Below are 22,301 nucleotides of genomic sequence, written 5' to 3' on the forward strand. Positions count from 1 at the left end.
TTGTTGGATTTAATTCATCTACAAAATACTAAACGTCTGTACCTATATCAATATCAGTTTGTGGCAATTAATAGACATCTAATGCCAAGTGATGAAAGAAATAAACAATTGTTTCCCCCAAAGTGGAAATACCATGGAAGAACAGCAATCTGGAGAAAGTCCTCCTTCCATTATTTCCTGTTACATGTATTTATGTATCAGTAGTATAGTAAAAATACATTTATCTTCAATGTAATGTCCTCAGTTTTCTTATTTTACTTTTGAAGCATTAACATCAATAGATTAAGCTGTGGTTGAATTATTCTTGCTGTGATTATTCATGCCTCCTCTTAAATTTGCCAGGTTCATAGGTCACAGGCATCATTTTTCCTGATCATGTTTTGATTGGATGATTTTTTTCTTAAAATTAAGTAATGAGTGATGGCAAACCTATTGGCAAATTTATAATCTTTATTTTCAATGTTTTTCATTTTGCTTCAATACAAACTCAAAGACAATTCTGTTTTGTTGTCATGTAATATTTATGTAAAGTAAAATATGAGCAGCACTACAAACACAACACTGGAGGACACATCAACTTGAAATGATCACAATGCTCAATAGCATGTTTTTCGGACTTTGGTATAACATCATAAAAGAAGCAACAATACAATGAAAATATTATAAACTCTGTGCTGAAAAAATAAAAGATATGACACACAGTATCTGAAAAAGTGCAGGGCAAGTCCAAACAATACATTATTATAGTATGATGCACAAGTCCTTACTGGCTTCCTCTATAATACAGTACTGAACATTCAGTAGTTATGGTTTTGAGTAATGATCCACAGTAAAATGTCTAGTCTATTGAATGTTGGGAAGAAATCATTTACCCTGTGCATGGGGTTGTTGCGCATTGTGGGTGTTCAATTACTCACAAGGTGCAGTAGGTCTGTACTAAGTTTGAGGCCTTTAGCTTTAGAGTTCAGTCAGTTTTCAGTTCTCAGTTTTCAATTAAACATACACTTCCCTACCATAAAACCCGTCTCCCTTTTCTTTCACACAATACTATTCAGCAGCTTTGAGGTTTTCCAGATGGTCCTTTCTGTTGGTAAAAACACAGCGAGCGGCAGAGAGGACTGGCCCGGACCGCGCCTGGCTCAGGGTGAGGACGAAGCGGCTGATGCCGGTGTTGGGGCAGGGCGAAAACACCTGGGACATCTTGGCCCCCGGGGGCAGGGAGCACTCCAAGTCCTCCACCAGGTGTCTGATGGCTACACGGATGTAGGCTCCATGGCTCACCACCAGGGCGTGGAACGACACTCCCTGGAGACCGTCGTCAGGTAAACCGGCAGCGGCGGCGGCGGAGGTCCCAGCTGCCCCGGCTTCTATCGCCCCTGCAGCGCAGCTCCGTCCTGACGAGTGGTCATCTAACATTCGCTGGAAAAGGACTTTCAGGAATTTTTTGAATCGTAGCCTCACCTGGAAGTGAGACAGAGCTAGTGGTGAAGGTGGAACACAAAAGAGTTGATTCCTCCACTCCTACGCCTGAGAGTCAGAGTCGATTCTCAGCCAATGATTGAGGGAGTTAAACAAAGCTAATTGGTCAGGAGTCAATTAGAAAAAATTTGAGGCAAATTAGAAACAGGGTAGAGGTAGGCAAACCTTCAGCCCGGGATACTGTCCTGAGAATTAGAATGATCATTAGAATGATAGATCAATCAAAGATCAATTCAAGCATTCAAACTCAATTGGTACAAACTTATAACATTACCCAGATTTCTTAATTTGTGTTAATTAGCTTTAGGCTGTTTCCCGTTTTTCTGGGTGTCACATACACAGCGGTCTCAGATGAAGCTGATATGGAATCTATAGGAGTCAAGAAATCGATTCCAGTGATTCCCACAACTGCAAACAAAGTCACAGTCAACTCAAAAAAAAAAAAAAAACCCACAAACATGAGTTCTCTGGAGTTTTAAAAAATGTAATGTCCCCAACAAGGCCACTGCATGGCGCTGTTGTACAAGCAATAATCTCTTGACCTTGAGTTTCCAAGAGGCTATTTTCAACTTTCCTACAGTAAAATAATATTGACTGAATCAGTTTCCAAAGCTGATTCTGGACAGTATCAGACTCACCTGGTCCAAGGTCTCTCCTCCTGGAGGGGTGTAGTCACGACTCGACTGGCCAGCAGCGTTGGCCATGTTCTTCAGGTGCTCTTTGGGCCGTCCTTCAGCCACGCCAAAACTCTGCATGATGAACAACCACAATTAGGACTCCGAGGAAAAACAACTTCAGGAGGAGTATAGAATATAAAGCTTTGATATTTGTCTGTATGGTTTGAAGAGTTCGTACCCTCTCTCTGAGTAATGAGTCCAAAACCATCTCCGTGCCAGAACAGTGAGTGTTGTTCCTCAGAATTAGTTCAGCAGTCTGAAAAAGGAAATGACATCTGGAAATTACTGACTCAATACACTCAGAATTCCCCAAGAGAAGCAGCTTGTCATGGAGAAACTACCTAGTCATTCAAATTTTGTCAGTGCGTCAAAGACCATGGAGAGATGACTGTAACCCAGCTATTCAATATCTGCAAGTTTTTTACATCCTGTTTTCCTTTATTATTTTGAGTTATTTGTCCATCATGGGAAACAGTATAGGGTCATATTTACCAGAAAGTGCATGAAAGTAGCAAAACATTCTCACTGCTTATCAGATTTACAAATGTGTTTACAGACAGGTATGGAGGCCTCATATGTAAATCTGTATTATATCTGTAATATTTAGCCATGAATGAATCACATAAAATCTGTACCAACCACAGCTGTATCACTTAAGCCAGTTAAGAACCAGCAATCTTCAATCCACTGTCCAGCTGCACAGGTTTACTACATATTAATTAACCGATGACAGGCAAGTGTTAAAAAAATACAAATGAAAAATGAATGGGTCTGTCTCACCTGGCAGGCCCGCTGCAGGTTACTGACAAACACATTGTTGAATGTGAGGTCTCTGAGGTACAGGCCGACCGCCTCGGCCTGCCGCAGCCCCGTCTCTGACAGGACCGTGTCCACGCCTTGACCTGCCAACACGACACAAGCTGCTGTCAGGGTTTCTACCTGTTACAGTCTGTGTAATAATGGGTTTTGTACTGAGTTCAAAAGAGCAGCATCTTAGAACTGTTGGACACGAGTTTCAAATAGTCTTCATTTACTATTTGTATAGAAAAACACAGGTTGTATGACAGTGTTAGTCAGGTCAACTCCAGTGTTAGTTCACATTAAAATGTAAAGATATGCAGTGTCACACCCACATGTTTAACCACAGCTGAACAGTGTGGCTGGACAGGAAAAGTGAGGGTCCTCAGTGGAATGCGGCCTTCATATTTTAGTCAACATACCTTGCAGCAACTTGTCTCTGTTGTATTGTGTTTCCCCACTGTATGAAAATACAACCAGGTTATAAGCCATGTGCATCTATTTGACCAGCAAGAGCAAGGCAGAATCTCTGTTATTTACTAGATTAACCCGTACAGCTATGCTTAAATAGAATGAACATACTACTACTTCAACCTGTAATTCATGCATCGTTTCAAAGTCAAATAGCGACACAGTCAAAGCTTAACATTACAGCCGCCATGCGTCATTAGAGGCAGACAACGTTGTTCCCATTCTTGAGAATATGCCGAACATACAAATGTCGAAGTCATACACATCCAGGTCTAAATAAAATAACAATAAAACAATACTGTTCTTCACTTACTGTCGGATAAATGTCAAGCTAAATGTAAACATTTTCAGCTGCGGACTTGGCTGTGGTACTTCCTGGTTGGTACATCTGCAACGTTGCGTGACGCAGCACGCTGCGTCGTGACGTAAACCAATTACATTGCAGAAGCCTCATTTTATTCCTAGAAGTTAACAAATTGGTTCCACCACAACAGGAAATAAGTTTAGAAACTACATGTGAAAAGCCATAAATATTTTTTAATTTTCTTTGAGTAGTAACAAAATGGTTTGTCTACAGCAAACAGAAAAACACTTGGAACTTTGGCTCTTCAGATATAAACCTATGTGTTAATGTTAATATATTAACATGTTTGGGTGAAATTTGATTTTGTCATGGCCTGCAGTACCAACTGATACTAGCTCTTTGGCCTCAATATCCCTGTTTTTCATGGCTTAGTTGCCCTCTTGTGGTGAGGAGAAGTAAGGGCTCATTGAAGTTTAGAAATTTCCCCATATTAGTAAAATGGTGCAGGAAGGCAGAATGCAGAATGAACAGAGGAATAACAAAATACACAAAACAAGTGATTTTAGCCAATTTATTGAGCAGAAATTGTGGATCAGACACCTCTGAGGTACATTGTATGGTTGTACATAGTGACAGTGGGAAGCACATATGGAATAACAAGCTGGTAGTCCCACGTCTTTTTTTTTTTTTCCCACACAGTGAACAATGATAAATGAACAGTCTGGTGGCTAAAACTTCTAAATGGGTACCTCACAAAGTCAATATTCCACTTAATCCAACCAACTGGTCTCAAACCTGCCAATTAAACTCCAAGTAGGAAAAAAAAAAATCTAAAGATGTTTTTTTGTATTTGACTATATAGCCCGTTTTGATTTAGCACCAGATGTATGAAATAAATGATTTTCAATGACAGTTAGTTGTAACTGCTCAGTGGAATCTGGTGGCTGAGTTTTCTTGATGTAGAGGAGGTACTGTCCTTCCTCTCATCCAGAAAAGTGTAACCCGTCCAAAAAATTCAGAGTAAAAAGACATGTGATGTGAGAGTTGTGATGAGGTAATGCAAGATGGGATCTCACTTGATCTGTCCAATTAACCTGAGGTACACAAACATTACAGGAAGCAGCAAGAATATGATAGAATATAAGATACACATGAAGAGAATAAACATGCTATTCAAAAGATCTGCAAACACGAGTACTTCCAGTCCCGCACCAAACCTGTTACTTTCCCTCCAGTACACAAACAACAGAAAAGCAAGAAGACCGTTACATATACAACATTTCATAATATAGCAGCACACTCAAGTGAATCACAATAAGGCAATGTCATCTTTGTGTAAGACTAGAAAAGAAAAGCTTCATAGCAGCAAGAGAAAGAGGTCTTTAATATAAACAATCTATTTTTGTCACTTTGGAATTATCTCTTTCAAATTATTCACAATAACAAAACTTTAAAAACATCAACAATTTTCCTGTTTAAAGCTTTTTTTTTTTTTGGAAGACAAACATTTTTTGGCTTTTTGCACAACAGAACATGCAATAATAGAATTTAGAAACTAAACTTCTGTCCTAAAATTTAAGGTGTATTTCTAGCATAACTGTTAAAAAACAGTATATACTGTCAACACACTTTCGCACCATATAAACCCCTACCCAAGTCTATAAAGATGGAGAAACCTCACAAAATGGCATTTTTTAAAACTCAGTTCAGAGAGTAATTTACATAAAAAAAAGAGCAAAACATTAACCACAACACAATATTTAGGAAACAGTATGTGTGTAACTCTTTCAAAGAACCATCAGAAAGTTTGGCTATGAATTAGGCAAAACAAAAATTCAAGTAAGGTTAAATGAATGTACTTAATCAAAAAAAATCTAAGTCTACACGTGACTTGGCTTTCCTAAGTTTGCATTGCAACTGATTTGGTTCCATATTTCAACACAACTATAAAATGGTAAATCCTACGTCTACTCACCTGTCGGGGGATAGCTTTCAAGACAACTTGCATCACCCCATGGGAATCCAGCCCAGAAAAGATCAAATAACTTAAAGGAAACAAAAAAACTAAAAATAAAAATGACCCCTATAACCCACCTAACTCTCCTCAACCACCATCCCCTTTCCATTCTTAAGGAGTGTGTTTTAAAAGTGCATTCATCTTGATCCGAGCCCCCCTCCCCCCAAACAACTACTCAAAAATCAAAATTCAATGGTTACATTGATACAGGAGAAACCGATGGGCAAAACTGCAGTCCACCCAAACTGTTCCCTGGACATCAACTCCTATCAGACACATGGCAGAAACCAGGCAGGCTTGTTGCTGTGCCACTCAAGTATCATGCTGTTGTTGAAACATTATTTAGCTTAAGTTACCTTTCCCCACCATTTAACTGTCGTTCATCATCCAACACTAGACGTCTTCCATTTTGTTCCACTTTCCACATGCGTTCTTTCTCCAAAAACCTGACACCTCTCACAACATTTCAACCTGCATCCATTTCCTCTTTCCGTTTCCAAACCTTCAACATGCCAACTGTCCTTTCTCTAATACAGCTAACATGACATCAACACTACTCGACCTAGACTAAAATTGTCCCAATCCCTGCAACACTACTGGATGCTCCTAATTACTGTCTAAATAGCATGAAGGAGCTAGACAAAGAACAATCATTGCAAGAGTCTATTGGTCAAATGTAGACTTGTTGAATTCAAATAAAAGGTACATATTGTCCATCTGACATACTGTCCTGTGGACTTGGCAGTGAAATCAAGACCTTAACAACTGACCTTGTCCTCTGTATTAACCTTTAGGACAGCAGCCACTGCTCCAGACCCCAGACCTTCTCTCCCCCTCTCTGAGTGGGCCCAGCCCACTCCTGGCCAGCACATCTCAGCATAAATAGTAAGCAGTGCTACAGGTGCACAGTATAATAGATGGAGAGAGCAGCTAGCTAGTGCTCCTCCTGCTGGATATCAGCTTGGTTTAAATGCCATGTATGATCAGCATATCAATCACACTACTACTACACGGGTTTCCTGCACACTGCAAATTAATACGAATCACAGATGAGGGAAACCCAATAACTGTGAAACTGCTAACTGTTTGCTAAAGATGATAAAAGAAGAGTAATGCAACTAAATACTAGCTAAATAATAATAACCAAATAGACATTATTGATAATAATACGTTTCTTTTTGCTAGATTTTCTCAAAAGAAATATGTATATTTCATATAATTATGCTATTTTTTTCAAGTATGAAAATATATTCAGGTTTCCATTCTGGGAACCTAAGGCACTATCAAGTTTTCAAGAATTTACGGTTTTAAATAGCTTGTTTGATTACATGTGGCCCATACAATAGGTCAAAATATAACCAACCGGGTATGAAAAGGGGAAAAAGGAGAAAAACTAAAAACTTGTAATTTCTACAAGTTCATTATACTTGACATCTCAGCAAGTGGGCGAGGGAAGCTCATAGATTGTCACACCATCCTTTGTGGGAGCCGACTCTGACATATTGCGAAATCACAGGAGCTCATTGGGTGATTTGACGTGGATACTGGCAGCTCATTGGTTGACCTTTATGCCATTTGCTCCCATTAGCTCATCGGTAGGCAGGAATGACTGGCATATTGGGAGTTCATAGGTTGACATCGCGCACATCTGTGGGGGTGCTGGCCTGGTCTTGCTGCTCCATCGCCTTGCTGCCCGCTCGGAGACCGGCGTCCTGCCTGTGCTGCTGGCCCCGCTGCAGGCTGCTGGCCAGCACACGCTCTATTTGCTCCTGGCACTCCCTCAAACAATCCTGCAACAAAAAGGGGTCAGCAGTCATTAGGCACGTACACACACTTCACATACACCCTTGCAAGTATTCAAACGCATACACGCAACAACTGTACACACACACGCTAACGTGCACGGACGCTAGACACTGTTGCGTGCAGTTACACGGACGATCTAGCACATCCGACGTGCGAGTTGTGGAACAGCTTTGGTCACATTCACGGCATACCAGCAGGGAATTACGCGTCTTAAGGTAGGTGGTCCCGTCTGCATCATGACCAGAACAATGGGTACCAGCACACTCCGATACCAACAACACGGTGCAGCGAGCTACACGGTGGGCACCGGAATCCTCTCTGACACGAGAGCCGTGTGCGTCTGGGGTACGAGGGTGGGGGTGGGGGCTGGGGGGGGTGGAGTGGGGGTTGATGGTCACCAGGGCTCTGAGGTTTATTAGGGAAAGGAGAAGCAGATCTGAAACTCTGGACTCCCAGTCTCCATCCCTCGGGCCATACAGTGCAATGAGTCCTACGTAGAGGCCTAGAGGAAATGGCTTTGACCCACTGCACCCTGACCCTCAGAGTTTGGGTGTAAAACAGAATATAGGACAGTGGGACCGGATGTTTTGGATGACTTCTCTATGTCGTTACCCTGCTACCCTCATGAAAGGGGATCCTCTCTCTCTCTGTCCCTCTCTTCTCCTCCCAGCAGGTCTGTGGGAGATGTGGGAGGTCTGCCTCAGCGAGCCGACTGCAGGGACCTTAAAGAATGCACCGGGGCTCGCAAAGAGGCCAGCATTCCTTTGAAATGTACGGATAATTGGAACCCGATGGGCCGCAGTCGGAGCGCCTGTTGTGACGGCTGGGTTGCGGGGCCCACGTTGCCATGGCAACATAACCACAAGCTAAGAGGGGACGGTGTTGTTCCTCTGGCTCATTGGCTGTGGCCTTTTTGGATTTCTAGGCTTCTGGAGTCACCTCTGGTCTTTGTATCAAAAGGTGTTGTGACGGGGAATGCTCACACAGCTGTCTCGTGATAAATATAGTGTATGTATAATACATGCAATGCAATGATGTTTGATTTTGCACACACATTTTAAGTTCACACTAACTGCGAGGGAGTGAGCAGTCTGCAGGTATGAGGGTAGCCTGGAGATCTGTGTTTGTTTCTCGGCTGGCCTTTCCCCTGGAAAGACGGTCCTTGGCTTCGAAGCATTACGAACATATTCCTCTACCAGGAGGGGCACACAGCTAAAGTGGGAGCCATGCGAAGGAACTGCCTGTGTCCTACCACAAGAATGTGGGCCCTGGGTTTTAAGAAGACATTCCCTCTGCCGTTGCTCTTTATAGCAGCAGTCTGGCTCCCGAGCCAAGAGCCACAAGCTCTCTCTCCATGAAAAGTAAATAGCTTCAATCTGCCACTACTGCAGTCATCGCTGTTGTTTACTAGAAAGTTCTCTATGCTCCTGTCCTGAGATGCTGTAATACTAACAACTATTAACAATGTATTGTCATGTAATACTCAAAACTGATGATAACCAATTACTTCAACAGGCACGGCTTTCCAAGCGGTGCCTCCCCTGTGGTACTCACCACCTCTGTGTTGGTGATCTTGGCCAGCAGGTCTGTCAGGTTGTCTCGACTCAGCATCTGGTCAGTGTGGTCCAGCTGCAGGCCACAGACAGCTGCTCCCACGCTGCCGGTGGCAATCATGGAAGGAGGGTTCATGGCGAGGCGGTCATCTGGTGGAGAGAGAGAAAGAGAAGTGAGAGAAGTGTATTGATCTTCACTCTGTCAGACAGCAGCTCGAAGCAATAGTGAAGGACGGTAATCACATTTTCAACAGTGACACATGGCACAGTAAGACTTTGCTCAGCCCACAGGAGGTATGAGAGATGCATAAGAGACGCAAACATCTGAATCATCCCCAATATGCATCCTTCCCAGCTGAGCCTGAGTTTCAACATAGCTGTGCGGTGGAACCTGTGTGGTTTCCTTCAAAGAAGCCTAAGCTCTGATTAGAAAAACAGAGCAGGGATCCTCCTACTCGCTGAGCAACGAGATCCAGGAATTACTCCCTCCGGTCCCTCTCCCAGTCTAGAGGCTTAAGCGACAACAGGCCTGGACGGAGGAGGCAGCCATGGAGAGGACAACGGAGTGTATGACACACCTTGCGAGTATCGAGTTGAGCCCACTTTTGGACAACCCGTGTCTCAATTGCCTCAAAGGTTAAAAATCCTTCTTTAATCTGGCATGTGTTTCTCCCGTTCACCCCTTCATGATTGGGGTGGTTGTACATGGGATCTTCCCTAAGTGACCGCAGCTCTCACCTGACCAGTCCATTTAATTTCATGGGAAGAGCAGGTGGTCCGAATGTTTTGTGCACTTACTGTACGATACACAGGCCCATTCCAGCACACACAAGCCCAGCTTAGCACATGTACATGACCAACACTATTTCACAAGTCAGATACTCGATACACACATTTGGTAAGTGCTGTTATTACTGGAATTAGCAAGCCCAACCCAGAGCATAGTCCTAGCCCAGTGCAGACCGGTCCTGGCTTACTTGTTTCTGCAAAGAGGATGTGACTGATAGCTTTGGCTAACCCCTGGAGAGAAGCCCGCTGCACTACGCCTATCCTCTCCTCCAGAGCCCAGCTGTCCATAGGAGGAGCTCCTCCATCATAAGAATAACATCGTGACTCCATATAAAACTCCAAACATTTACATTACTGCACGACCACAGCAGGCCTCCTTTTTTTCTCCACTGCGGCTGTTTTGTGCTTGGATATAACCAGCTGCTTATGAATAGCAGAGGCGACCACTGAAACACACCCAAATAAAAAAGAAAGAGTGTGACACTAAAACTGCGCTAAGCGGGGCATGAAACTCATTGAAGGAGCCTACAGTCCCAATAAGTGCCTCTAGTAAACAAGCGCTTATTGGCCAGATCTGACCACACTGGCGTATGCAAAGGATGTCATTATACTGATGTGGCCTCCTTTCTTTTGTTCTATTTCCTTCATAGAATTGGCTAGGAGAGGCAGCAGATGAAAGGCGCCATTGTGATAGTGGGAGTGCTGTATTAAGTAAATTAGGTGATCCTGCAATTCAATTTATCTCCAGGATATGAAAATATTAATGGGATTCCTAGTATGGGCAAAGGAATGCCATGGGATTCACCTAGGGAGAAGCTGTTTGAGTTTGTGCTTCTCCAGAGCCACCGCAGTTTATTTTGGGGCAGGGACAGGAGGAGGAAGGAAGATCGCTGGCCCAGTGCCCTGACTTTTTAAACCTGGAAGCTTCCCTGTCAACAAACAATACAGAGAGAGCAGCCCAGTGCTTCAGCTGCACTTGAGTCATACCGGACAGTGCGTGTGCGTGCGGCAGTACATCATATGATACAATCGCTATCATCACCCGTGTGGGCGGCTAATCTAAACACAGCACTGATAGGATTCTCCTGTACTCTTAGGAGAGAAAACCTGCCTTGTCCGCTCTGGGCGCTCCAACACAGCTTTTAGCAGCTGGTCCGCTGCTGGGACAAGCCCCACTACAAGCTGTGGAGACTAAAGAGTGGATAAGGGAAACGCAGCCAGAAGTCTATGCTGAGAGAAGAAAGAGGTCAGAGGCATAGTCACAGATGACTCACGGTGGGAGAATGTTTGTGTGTGTGGGAATATTCTGGTGGATGTGGGAATAACAGCAACGGAGCAAAAGAGTGAGCGTGCGAGCGAGCAAACACGCAAGTAAAAAGCAGTAAAAAAAAGCACATGAGATGATATGCAGCTGCGTTACCTGTGGCACAGAGGGCAATGAACGTCTGTGTGTGCTTGCGGACCATAGCCAGTTTGTCTTTGGGCAGGGGCAGCCTGCGGATGATGTGCTCTATGAAATCATTGGGAATGACCGAGGCCATGTTCCACTTCAACTTGCCCAGCACCACCAGCTCCCACTCCTGGAAGACAGAGGAGAGAGTGCTTTGATGGAAAATATGTCACAGTATTATCAAAGGCAAACTATGCATGTGTCAAGTAGGTTAAAACCGAGCGGTCAGCGCGAGTTCTGCTGCTTGGCGGTATCTACCCAGTCAGAGGGTTAAATGGCATGATGCCACACTTCCGCTGACCGTGAAAAAGATCACAGTCCATCCTTATTCCCAGAGGAAATGGCTCTGTAATAAGAGTAACATTTCTTCTCTTTATCTCTCCTCGCTGTATCTTATTATCTGCATGCCTTTCTCATTCCTCTCATCCTTTGTCTTCATATCGCCGGCATGTGACAGGCTTTGCCCTGCTTAGAGGCCCTGCCAATGAGACAGCTAGCCACTTCCTTCCTGTCACAAGCCTCAAACAGCTAGACTGGGTTTGCTCTACAGTCAGCCGAGGGGAGCTGCCTCTGCACAGCAGCCCTCGCCCCAGGAAGAAAAGGTGTAAAGATTGATGATTTCAATTTATCATTATAAGAAATCTAGCTGTGTTCACTCAATGTCAACATACCACCAAGTTACTAGCATGTGTTACAGTGCAAGACCGACATCTCATTGTTTTTTTTTTTACAATATCTTCAATGAATAACAGTAAGAGAGGTGACACAAGTGCAGTCAAACTCACTAAACAGTCATAACAGCCTAGGAATGACTAGGCACTGATTATTTCTGATTGTTTTTACACATTACTGCAGTGACTATCATGGTTTAGACTTAATTTGAGTTCTAATATTGTCCCTGTTAGTGTTTTATCAGACAATAATAAAACATCAGCTTGGATTAAAATGCATACCAGTGTCATTGATGGTTGGGTTAGCATCCTTTTTTCAAAATCAAAAAATGTATTAAACACCACACCTAAACAACATATAGGACATAGACCAAATTGAGGTCACCATCATTATAACCCTGCTAAAGTGAAGCAGGCTGGTAGTTCTGCACCGGTTTGCAGTAGGATGCATTTCTCGGCCCAGTCACCCATTAGAGCGCCAGACTATTTCTAATCGAATCACAACTAACATAACAGTTCTGAGACATGATCTCATCTCATCATGCATTTCTTCTTTCTCTATGGGAGTGGTGTCCCCTATCAAGGCGTCAATTGTCACCTAATGCTATGAGGAGCATGACCATGATGTAAGCCTCACGCACGTGACTGCTCAGTCACCAGATGTGACATTTATGGGCGATTCTTAAGCCGTGTCCGAGATTTCATTTCATCGTTATGAGGACGGATAGCCCAGAATCACTGTGTTCCTCATCATTAGCACAGATCTTGCCTTCTAAGACACGACTGAACCCTACACCATTACAGAGGGAAGTCTGTATGCTTGTACTTCCTTTACTTTGCCTATACCCATACACAGGCAGTAGCATATAATCAAGAGAAAGAAGTGGTTAGTACAAGTTTAATTGAAGCACAATATTTGTTAGGCAACATGTCAATCAGTATAAGAAATCCCAGAATGTTACATAGCTAGATCTGTGACTCAAGGGCATTGAATGACGTCACTGACACAAATGTCAACAATTATCATTTCAAGTTATTTTTTTAAGTTAGGACTATAATCAATTCCAAATAAGGTGGATTACAAGCCACTAAAAACTATTGGACAAGAGGTGCATTTTGCATTTTTCTTCCAACAAAGGAGGCAGTTATCAAAACAAACCAAGGGAATCGTATGCAAAAGCAACTGAGTTGGTCGCCTGAGCTACATGAGATGTACCGATCAGTATTTTTTTTTACACTGTGAAGGATAAATGCTGACAAATTCAACTTCTCATCCGCTTCCTCTCCGGAGATGTGTCACCTAAAAAGCAAACGTAGTGAACACCCAAACCCCAACGCTGACAGGGACAGTCCCCCCTATGCTCATATGTGACGCGGGGCAGCCCGGGACGCCGTGTCGAAATGTCAGGAGTTCACGCTGGCTTCCTACTTACCTAACCTGCCACACACATGCAAACGTTTAACCTACGCTAGCCCCCGTGGAGAATGTTTGCCTGTGGATGAGCGGGGCGGAGGTCTGCTGTTGCTGCGCTCACTTCCTGGCCAGCTGCCCCGACACAATCTCCCCTTGGACCTCGCTGGTCCAGCTGAAGCACCGGCAGCGGTGTCTTCGTTATAAAGGAAGAGCTACGACATCTTCCCATAGGCTCCCATCCACTTTTCTGTGCATCCTGTGAGGATATCCAGGAATCTGGAGCCTCGCGACAATATATAGCATCAAATGGGCCGCATGTCATTTCCTTCAACTGCTGTGGGCAGGAGAGGATGTATAAACTGCCTCTGGAACCAATAAGAGGCAGGTTTAGGTTAACCTCCTATGTCATAGTGATGTTTATGGCAATATGGTCAGTAGTCCTACTCTTAGACACTCTCCAAATAAAACCTTATGGTCTCCTGGTTGACTGATCTTGTGGTTTGTTTGACAAGCAGTGTATGTTGGTAGAAACCAAAAGTAATGTGGTGAATTCCATGAAGAGAGGCATAAGGAGATGTGTTGGTCTGGTTTGGGCTCACAGGTACAGGCAGGTAAAGGTGTTACTGCGTTACAATGTAACCAGACCACATGCCCTTAAATGTCTAACTGAGACACTTAGGCCCATGCATACTGTATGATAAATCCAAATTCTATACTGCATAACTGGCACTAGATGGCATCACACGCCACTTCAGTCCACATGGATCCAAAGAGATCCCCTCTCTGGATCCAGCAGCCTGTATTGAATATATGCAGCTTAACTTAATAGAGAAAATGGGACGCTTCCTGTGAAACCAATTCAGCTATTAGGGCATAATCTATAGGAATGATAGCTAAAATGTGACATTGCACTTTACAGGCTGATGAATGAGGCTCTTGAAAGACAGGCTATAAGCTGCCATTGATTCTTACCAGCAGTTCCCGTGCTGTGATGGAGTTGTCTGTGTACATGCAGAGCTTTTCTGCTGATAGTGGCCGACTGTCCTTTAACTTGGAGGCCAGGAACATGCACACAGCTCCCAGGAGCTGCAAGTAACACTTTCTGGTGGGCATCACTGCTAAAAATCTGTCCAAATAATTAATGGCTAAAGGGAAGACATCTCCGTCGCTCTTTTCCTCTTCACACACCTAGAAAATAGAAAGAAAGTGTGTTAGGAAGAAAGTATTAGGCTATATATTGGTGCTTAATTTAACAAAACAAAAGCAAAACTAAAGCCAGAGGTAGTTAGGCCTAAAAGCAGAAGAGCACTTACAGATGGGGGGTTTTTGCTACAGGCCTGTGTTTTTTCTAGGCTGTAGTGTTAGGTTAAAGGTTAAATCACAATTTTTCACATGTCTTTGGTCAGTCAAATTGACTGCAAAGTCAGGCAAGGCACAAATTCATTAGGCTTAGTGCAATAGGAAGTCGTTCAACAAAACCCACGCCTTGCAACTCGTCTTCCTTGTTGGGCTATCCGTCATCTTTTCAAAAAATAATTAAAAATAAAAATAAATTATCTACAGGCTTTATATTGTGTGCAAAATGTCCCCATCTTATTCTAGAATCGTTTCCGAAAATTGCAAAACACAATTTGCCCACATGAAAGGGAAATATTATCTTTAGAAATGAGAGTTGTTTGCATGCACGTTGTTCGACAAAAAGCAACGAGCCTTATAGGACCTTTTTAAAAAATTATTATAATTACTAGGAAAGGAAAATATTGATGCTTCGTTTACGTAAATTAAGATTAAACCCTTGTATATCGTCTGGACTATCCAATTATCAAAAAATACCAACTTTTTAGCTGTTATCCAAGGTAAATAGGCTATCTAGCTAGGCTATTTCTTTGAAGCTGAATTTTCTTCGTGGTGGAATTTCCGAGGCTCCCACGCCTTTGGTGAGTCATTCTCATTCAATTGTCAAATAACAGCCGTGACAACTCTCTATAAGCGAAAATAGGCCTGGCTACTCCATTTATGAGCCCACATTATGGATGTAGCTCAACATGCAAAACGTGCAAAACACTCTTTAAAACGCCCTATGACAGCAGAGTTATAAACCCTCAATAGGCTATCAATGCCGAAAAAGCCCACAAACCTCGTGCATCCAACCTGCAACCATTCGTCTCATGTAAGGCTGAATATCCTTCTGGACACGCTGGAAATAGGAGCATTGCGGTAAAAACCTGTCCTCAATTGTTAATAAACTTTGCAACACTCTTTCATCACAGAGGATGTTTGGGTCATGCTGGGCTCTCACGGCTGTGTCCGACTCGAGGCAAAGAAGCTCCATGGCTCGGCTCTTCTTCCCCCTTTTGCAAAATAAAAAATAAATATATTGTCACAATAATGTCGACAGGACTGGGGACAGTGGGCAGGAGGAGAAGTGGCCAGGACGAAGCATGAGGCTGAGACTGCAGGGTTCGATCCACTAAAGTCCTGCCTCTCGGTTTGCCTCTTCCTCTGTGTCAAGTCAGGCACTTGTCAAGTCAGACACATTAAAAAACAGGACGTTCGGTCAGAACTTTCAAAATAAAAGCTGTTATTGACGAACGTGTTGAATCGGTTTTCTGATAAGAATATTTCGAAGGCAAAGCCGCCTCGTTTCCGGCCTTATCCTGGCCTACTTTACATCGCTTAATAAAGCTCTATTTTCCTATCATTAGTTGACTACTTCAAAGTGTAGGCTAATAGCCTAATATAGCCTGTAATAATATGTATAATGTAGGCTATAGCCTATGTATAATGTAGGCTAATGTAGCTATAATAGCCTAATATAGCCTATAATGCAGGCCTTCCCTGTTCCACAGTTGGTTTATACTTCCATGCTGCCTTCAGGTGCTCCTGGTAAGCCCGTAAATAGGCTACGGCTTGTCAGCGCATTCATCTGCTTTGGTCAGAAATTATAACAAAATGTAGCCTACCTGGTGATGAAAGTAGATTTTTAGTGGCTGTTGTTTTATTTTAGAAATCAGCCACAGAGCTACATTGTGCTGCAGCGGCATAATGAGGAAGAGAAAATGCACATCAGGAATGTAACCTAAAATAATTTTTTCATTTAGGCTATTTAGGCATTTGTGAACACCCAAACAACTAGGTCTACAGGTTAAACAAAGACTTAAAAATAGAAACATACAACAATACTAATTCTAGTCTACATGAAATATCCAACAATAACATAGCCTGTAAAATGCATTAGCTACATTTACCATCATCATTTACCATTATTTTGGCAATGTTTTTGGTGCTAAGCACTGAGCAGCCATCACTGTGGTGTTTCTGTACTGGTTCCCAAAAATCACTTGTCAGTCAAACAGTGTGTGCAGTAGCCTATTTTTCTTGGATATTCTGTTGATGAATTTTGAGTTTCTGATGGTGTCACATTTTTCTTTGTCTGTTCAGTCATGGTGACTATCACTGCTCATGCTAACTACCCAGTTCTTCTGTTTATTCCAAACAAACCAATGTTGCTGCTACCGGTTGCACACTTCCTGTGCAGTGGATGATTTTTCCCGGGAAACACCTAGGCCTACCTAACACCAGGTGTTTGGAACAGCAAATGTAAAAGCTTTCATGAACTGGCTATGGGTTGAATATTGCTGTTTTATAGCAATCAGTGATAGAGAATAGCAAAACTGATAGGCCTATTTATTTATATGAAAATGTCATATATTATAGCCTACTTTAAAGCAGCATTAGTTGGACTATCAACGAGAATGCTGCCATATGCACCAAAAACTGGATGAATGCCACTTCACTTGTGTACAAATCAGCCCTTTGTACTGTAGTAGGCTTATCTCCAACCCAGCTGGCCCCACTGTGTGCAGACAATGCAATGAAATAGAGGCTGACAGTAGAAAAGCGACAGAACTTCTGATCAATGATCTTATTCAAAAAGCTGTCAAGCTTTGGCTAACAACCAAGGCTATTGCTCAAAAGTTCAGTAGACTACTAGCAGACATTAACACAAAGGTGCAGTTCTCATAATCATTTACTCTTTCTATTGGCTACCCTGGCATCAAGGTTATAGAAAAAATGTATGATGATGTTACTAATTTATTTTAATAGCATCATATATTTTAAATATAACTTAAAGTAAATGTAGGCCTAACACTGAGAAATTATTCAGAAGTGTGTAATTACGTAATTGATTTATGTTTCACTGATAGGACTGGAGTATCTTTTTCATTTCTTCACAACTGCAAATGTGTAAAAAAAAAAACAGTGACTGTTGGTGCATGTGCTCTGTTTTGCATGCCGCAGCGGCCATTTTTAACACTCAGGAAGGAGAAAATCTGAGATTAGCATAAAACTTATGTTACTTCAACACAGGCAAAGTGAGAATTTCAGATAGACCTAACAGTTATCACAAGAAACAGCAATCTCAGGAACAACGACAACGAATGTTTGAATTAAGCAGGGATGTTAGCTAGCTCACTGCCTATAGTTAGCTACTAGCTTGCTATAGGCTCCGATATATTCCGATAGCAAACTATTGTGGGCAAAATATATTACAATATGAACCTATATCCCTCTGGATTCTTTAGATCCATTTGTTTCTAATACATTTTCAGTGAGGAATCTGAAATGATAAATGTTTGTCTGATTCCCGATGTCTGTATGAATCTTGATACAGGAGATAGCGGCTATCTCCTGTAACGGCTGCAGTTTCCCACCTGCGTGTGATGTGAGCTCAAAATGGCCACCATATGGGAATAAGATCTATTAGCCTACTTTGTGATGACCATTGCTGAGATTCAGCACACCATTGGTTCTTTTCATCAGATCACAATGCTGCCAGATAGCCATGGGACACAGTGTGATGTTTTCAGACATCCTTAGGTGTGGATGGCCTGTTGATCCTTTTCCAGAGGAAAGCTTTCCATAAAGGATGTCCTTTGGCATCCCACCACCTTCCATGAGGATGGACACGCAACTCTGCAGAGAGTACTTAGTATTTGTGATCTGTCCAGGATGTCTGAAAGTGTTTGTGTCTTTGTCCTTCCAAGACAGGACTTAATCTGTGAAACGGTAGGATTAGAATGGAAGAGGAAGCCATGATGCTGTCAACTCCCTATCACGCTCGGTCTCTGCTGACTTCCTTCTCAAAATAAAGATGTGAAAACGTAAACAAAAAATCTGAAAGTATTCACACACATCAAAATTAGATTTTAGTCACGTGTAGCCTACTTACAAGCTTACACGACAGTCTCTCAAGTGTTTTAAATGGAACTGAATGACGGGGGCCTGAACTGAGCCACTTCTCGCTGGAACGACTTCAAAACTTCCCCCTTTCACAGTCGCCACCAAAGAGCTGAATGAGATATGGAGTTTCATTGAGAAAAAAAGAACACTGTTGAGTTGTTATGAGAGCAGACTGTGAAGTGAGAGTGGGAACTGTCTCCGAGGGAATGTCAAGGTTAGCCAGATTAGTTCTACTTCAAAGGGGGAATGTTTGAGAGCATTCATTTTAGAATTGAGTTTTCATGTCACAGCGTTCTCGCTTTGCCCCTGCATAGAGAAGCGGACAAATCCCCAGGTCGTTGTGAGTGTCCAGAGGGGGTCTCTCCGCTAGAGACCAAGGGAGCCTGCCATACCAGACAGGCAAAGTCCGACACTTGAGGGAATCAGAGGTGTTAGACAGATAAAGCTCCCTTACCCTGTTGCTGCTGTTTGTGCATGTGTCCTATGATAACACATGTCAGCCGCTATCACACAGTCCGAGTCGCACAGAGGTAACAGAGAGCGCCCGGAGCCCTGGGAAAACGTGGAGGAGCGTGAAATCACCTTGATCCAAAGATTCCTGCTGCATACCAGTCCACTGAACCCACCAGAGCACAGGGGCCCTGAGATGGGCAGACTGCACACCACAGGGCCGCAGATCAGGAGAAAGAGAGAGAGACAGACAATGAGACAAAGAAGGGAGAGAGAGAAGGGAATGGGGGGTGATAGTCAAGATCTGTAATCCCAGGGATTGGCCTGAAGTTTAACATCATTTTATGCACTTCCTGTGCTAGAGCAAGTAAATCATTCCATGAGGGAGGCCTCTCTAGGATATAAACACAGGATTTACTTTGACATGCCAGTTTCAGGGCCAAGCTTGATTACAGGTTGCCCATGTGCTATGAGTCAAGCTGCCTGTTTGGGTTTACTGACAGTAGAGAAGAGGATGCTATGGCTGGAATGCTGTGGTGTGAACAGTGGTGAACACTCCTCCCAGCGCTGAGTGATAGCTGGCGTAGTTCAGCCAGGGAGCAGATAAAGTGGCTTCTGTCTGTCACATGGTTGCATACTATATGCTTCCACATCAACTGATTACACCCTGCTGCCCGTTCCCAAACATGAAAAGTAGGCTGCTGCATAAATGTTCATGGATAGTTGCATGTTCTTGCTCTTTCACATGCTATTCTTGTCATGCTATCAGCGCTGTGGAGCGCGCCTCTATCGCAAGTGTCACACATCAAAGCCGTCCTGTCACTGCCACTCACCGCAGAATGGCTACAGGACAGTGGGGAAAGAAGGTGTTTTCCAAGAGAAGTTAGGCGACTCATATGTAGAGTCAGACAGAGAAAATGCTCTCCCATAATCCTCTTGAAGTCCTGTTCATCATCTGATAATTTGATAATGAATAATTGGGTTAACTACACAACAAATATAGCACTGAGTTTTATGAGTGACATGAGGATTAAAAGAACCAGCAGGATTATGTATACATGTACAGTATCTCACACCTTCAGCAAACATCGTCCGACATATTATAGGCAAAAAATTAACTGCTGGAAGTAGTACGCTAGTACGAAGACTATTGCCTTTTGCTCAAGTTGCCGCCTCTCTCCCCAGCATCTGATAATTAGATTTTTTGGGATGTGCAAATCCTACTGCCTTTATAGTTGAGTAACCCCCACCATCAGTGCTTGGAATGTGATTGGAAGTGCTGCGGTGCAACCAGTTAATTTTCAGTCAACTACCCAGCCAGATCGGAAAGCAAATGGAAAGTTATCAAATCAGCACAGGAAAAAGAGGGTGTTTCCCACACTGTGCCTTTGGAATGTTTTGGCTAAACTGAAAGCCATCATTCAAACCCAAATGCCAACATTTGAAGAGACAATGACGGGACAGATAGCAACATCCGGGCCTGGTCTTTAGTCTGGGTTAGAACACAAGAGGGTTTCTTTTCCGCGGCTTGGGCCCGGGTCACTGCTGTGTCTCCCCCCTCCTCCATTAAGTCTGTATACAACTCTGACGTCCGGCAGCTTGCATCCCTCACTCCTACCAGAGCCTCAGAGAACATTGCCCTATTCTCCACCACGCACTCAGGAGTGATAGAAGCAGGGACCCAGAGAGAGGAGGGGAGGGGAAGAGGGTACACTCTAAACAAAAAGGGTTCTATATAGTACTAGAGCATGGTTCCTTAGGCTTGTACTGTAGCAGAATCCTTTATGGTGCTGTAAAGAAACTTCTAAGAACATGAGAAATGTTACAGATTCACAGTATTAAAAGGCATTTTCAAGAACCACACTAAGTCATTTAAAAGTCTTTGCTTTTACAAAATCAGAAGATTTTTTGGGTCATTACAGTTCCATATAGAACCACTAACCAAGGAAACCTTGAAGAAACCTTGAAGAACTCTCCTTTTTCTGTGTGTAGGGGGTGGGGTAGGACACTTAGCACAAAGGGGAAGCCTGGATTAAGTCATGAGCGGCAAGCGACATAGGTTGGATTTTAAGTGGGTGAGATCACATCCTCTCCATTAAACAGTGAACAAACTCATCTTCGCTTCACATCCAGAAGAGATCAGTCTGACAATACAGATGAGCTTTGTGTCTTTGTCTTTTTGATCGGTGTATGCCATTCATTGCAGAAAATAGAGCATGCATGAAAAGTACGCCCATGTTCACAGTCTGTTGAGAGACTGATGTTCTTCATGTGAGCATACAGCTAGTTTTCTGAATGTTATATAACTCTGCTGAGTGAGGGGGCCCCCTGTTCTGCTCCAGCAGTCAGCTCTGAAGTTCCCCAAGCTTTTCTCCTCGTTTGCCTCGCAGCACACAGACGTCTCAAGGCGGCGCAGAAGGCAGGGGACTGGGCCGGGGCCAAGAGGCAGCGGCTGCCTGTCACAAGTGAACAAGTGTGTGTGGTCAGAGATTAGGGAAGGAAGGACACAAACAAAAATTCCGGTGAAGGAGCTCCTGTGGCAGCTGTGGTTTTGTGGGTGGGAAGGATGCTGGACAGCTGGAGCGTCCTGATTGGCCGCCGAGGCCGAGCGGGCGTGTCCCGGCGATGGCCAGCTTCCTCTGTGAAGTTTTAAATGAGAAGAGTGGCAATTCATCAGGGACAGGATGTCCAATAGGGAGATAGATCCCAGGGGTAGATAGAGGGCCTTGCAGCTGGCCACTCGGTGACCTTGGATGAAACAAAAGTTAGTCTTTCTCCCCTCTGTCCCTCTCTCTCTCTCTGTCTGTCCCTCTCTCTGCTCTCTGTGCCTATAGAAAAATGAGCCGTTAATCAGCAGCAGAGAGCTGAGCAGTTTCCAGTAAGTCATTTTCTGTAGGTTTATTTTAAGGCAATGGGCCTCACAGCTCCACAAATAACATTGCTTTCTTCGTCTCCTGACTTCCCTTAGACTCTGCAACATTTCCTCTCCAGCACACTTACATTTCCCTCCTGAGAGAGAGGAGGAAATGGGGGCCCTCGCAATGTGAACGAAAGTGCTTTGAAAGTTGCTCTAGTGAGGTGATATGCTCCTTGTAAATGGCGAGCAGGGAGGGATTCAGGGGCAGACTGCTGGGGCCTGGACTGTCTGGGAGCTGCCTGGTGCTTTCCTGTGTGTGGT

At 43.5% G+C, this 22,301-nt stretch overlaps 2 protein-coding genes across 3 annotated transcripts; both read right to left on the bottom strand.

Annotated features, from left to right (window-relative positions):
* Window positions 1-470: 470 nt before the first annotated feature.
* tigarb (TP53 induced glycolysis regulatory phosphatase b) lies at window positions 471-3,808 on the bottom strand. The gene is made up of 6 exons (XM_071527070.1): window positions 3,739-3,808; window positions 3,377-3,414; window positions 2,937-3,058; window positions 2,335-2,412; window positions 2,118-2,228; window positions 471-1,461 (listed from the first exon to the last, which is right to left on the bottom strand). Exons 1-6 carry the CDS (start codon window positions 3,768-3,770, stop codon window positions 1,048-1,050), a joined length of 795 nt encoding a protein of 264 aa, XP_071383171.1. The 5' UTR covers window positions 3,771-3,808; the 3' UTR covers window positions 471-1,047.
* A 478-nt stretch (window positions 3,809-4,286) lies between these two features.
* On the bottom strand, window positions 4,287-15,918 carry LOC139650400 (G1/S-specific cyclin-D2-like). Of its 2 annotated transcripts, XM_071527061.1 has the most exons (5): window positions 15,567-15,918; window positions 14,402-14,617; window positions 11,315-11,474; window positions 9,107-9,255; window positions 4,287-7,536 (listed from the first exon to the last, which is right to left on the bottom strand). In XM_071527061.1, the coding sequence occupies exons 1-5, from the start codon at window positions 15,759-15,761 to the stop codon at window positions 7,372-7,374; spliced, it is 885 nt and encodes a 294-aa protein (XP_071383162.1). In that variant the 5' UTR covers window positions 15,762-15,918; the 3' UTR covers window positions 4,287-7,371. The 2 variants fall into 2 exon arrangements, with proteins under 2 accessions (XP_071383162.1, XP_071383163.1); XM_071527062.1 differs by lacking the exon at window positions 14,402-14,617.
* Window positions 15,919-22,301: the final 6,383 nt, after the last annotated feature.

The sequence above is a fragment of the Centroberyx affinis genome, unplaced genomic scaffold (genome assembly GCF_046629955.1).
Source record: "Centroberyx affinis isolate AG114_WGS23_722 - 3 ecotype Tasmania unplaced genomic scaffold, CSIRO-AGI_Caff_v1 ptg001486l_1, whole genome shotgun sequence".
Classification (NCBI taxonomy): domain Eukaryota; kingdom Metazoa; phylum Chordata; class Actinopteri; order Beryciformes; family Berycidae; genus Centroberyx; species Centroberyx affinis.

Excerpts from the sequence above, each read along its gene's own strand:
- LOC139650400 (XM_071527061.1), bottom strand. The coding sequence starts at position 15,761 with ATGGAGCTTCTTTGCCTCGAGTCGGACACAGCCGTGAGAGCCCAGCAT. Across the intron at positions 9,256-11,314 it reads CATTGCCCTCTGTGCCACAG|ATGACCGCCTCGCCATGAAC; the intron begins GTAACGCAGCTG and ends TCTCTCCACCAG. Across the intron at positions 7,537-9,106 it reads AGATCACCAACACAGAGGTG|GATTGTTTGAGGGAGTGCCA; the intron begins GTGAGTACCACA and ends TTTTTGTTGCAG.
- tigarb (XM_071527070.1), bottom strand. The coding sequence starts at position 3,770 with ATGTTTACATTTAGCTTGACATTTATCCGACA. Across the intron at positions 3,415-3,738 it reads AGCTTGACATTTATCCGACA|TGGGGAAACACAATACAACA; the intron begins GTAAGTGAAGAA and ends ATTTTCATACAG. Across the intron at positions 2,229-2,334 it reads ACTCATTACTCAGAGAGAGG|AGTTTTGGCGTGGCTGAAGG; the intron begins GTACGAACTCTT and ends TTCATCATGCAG.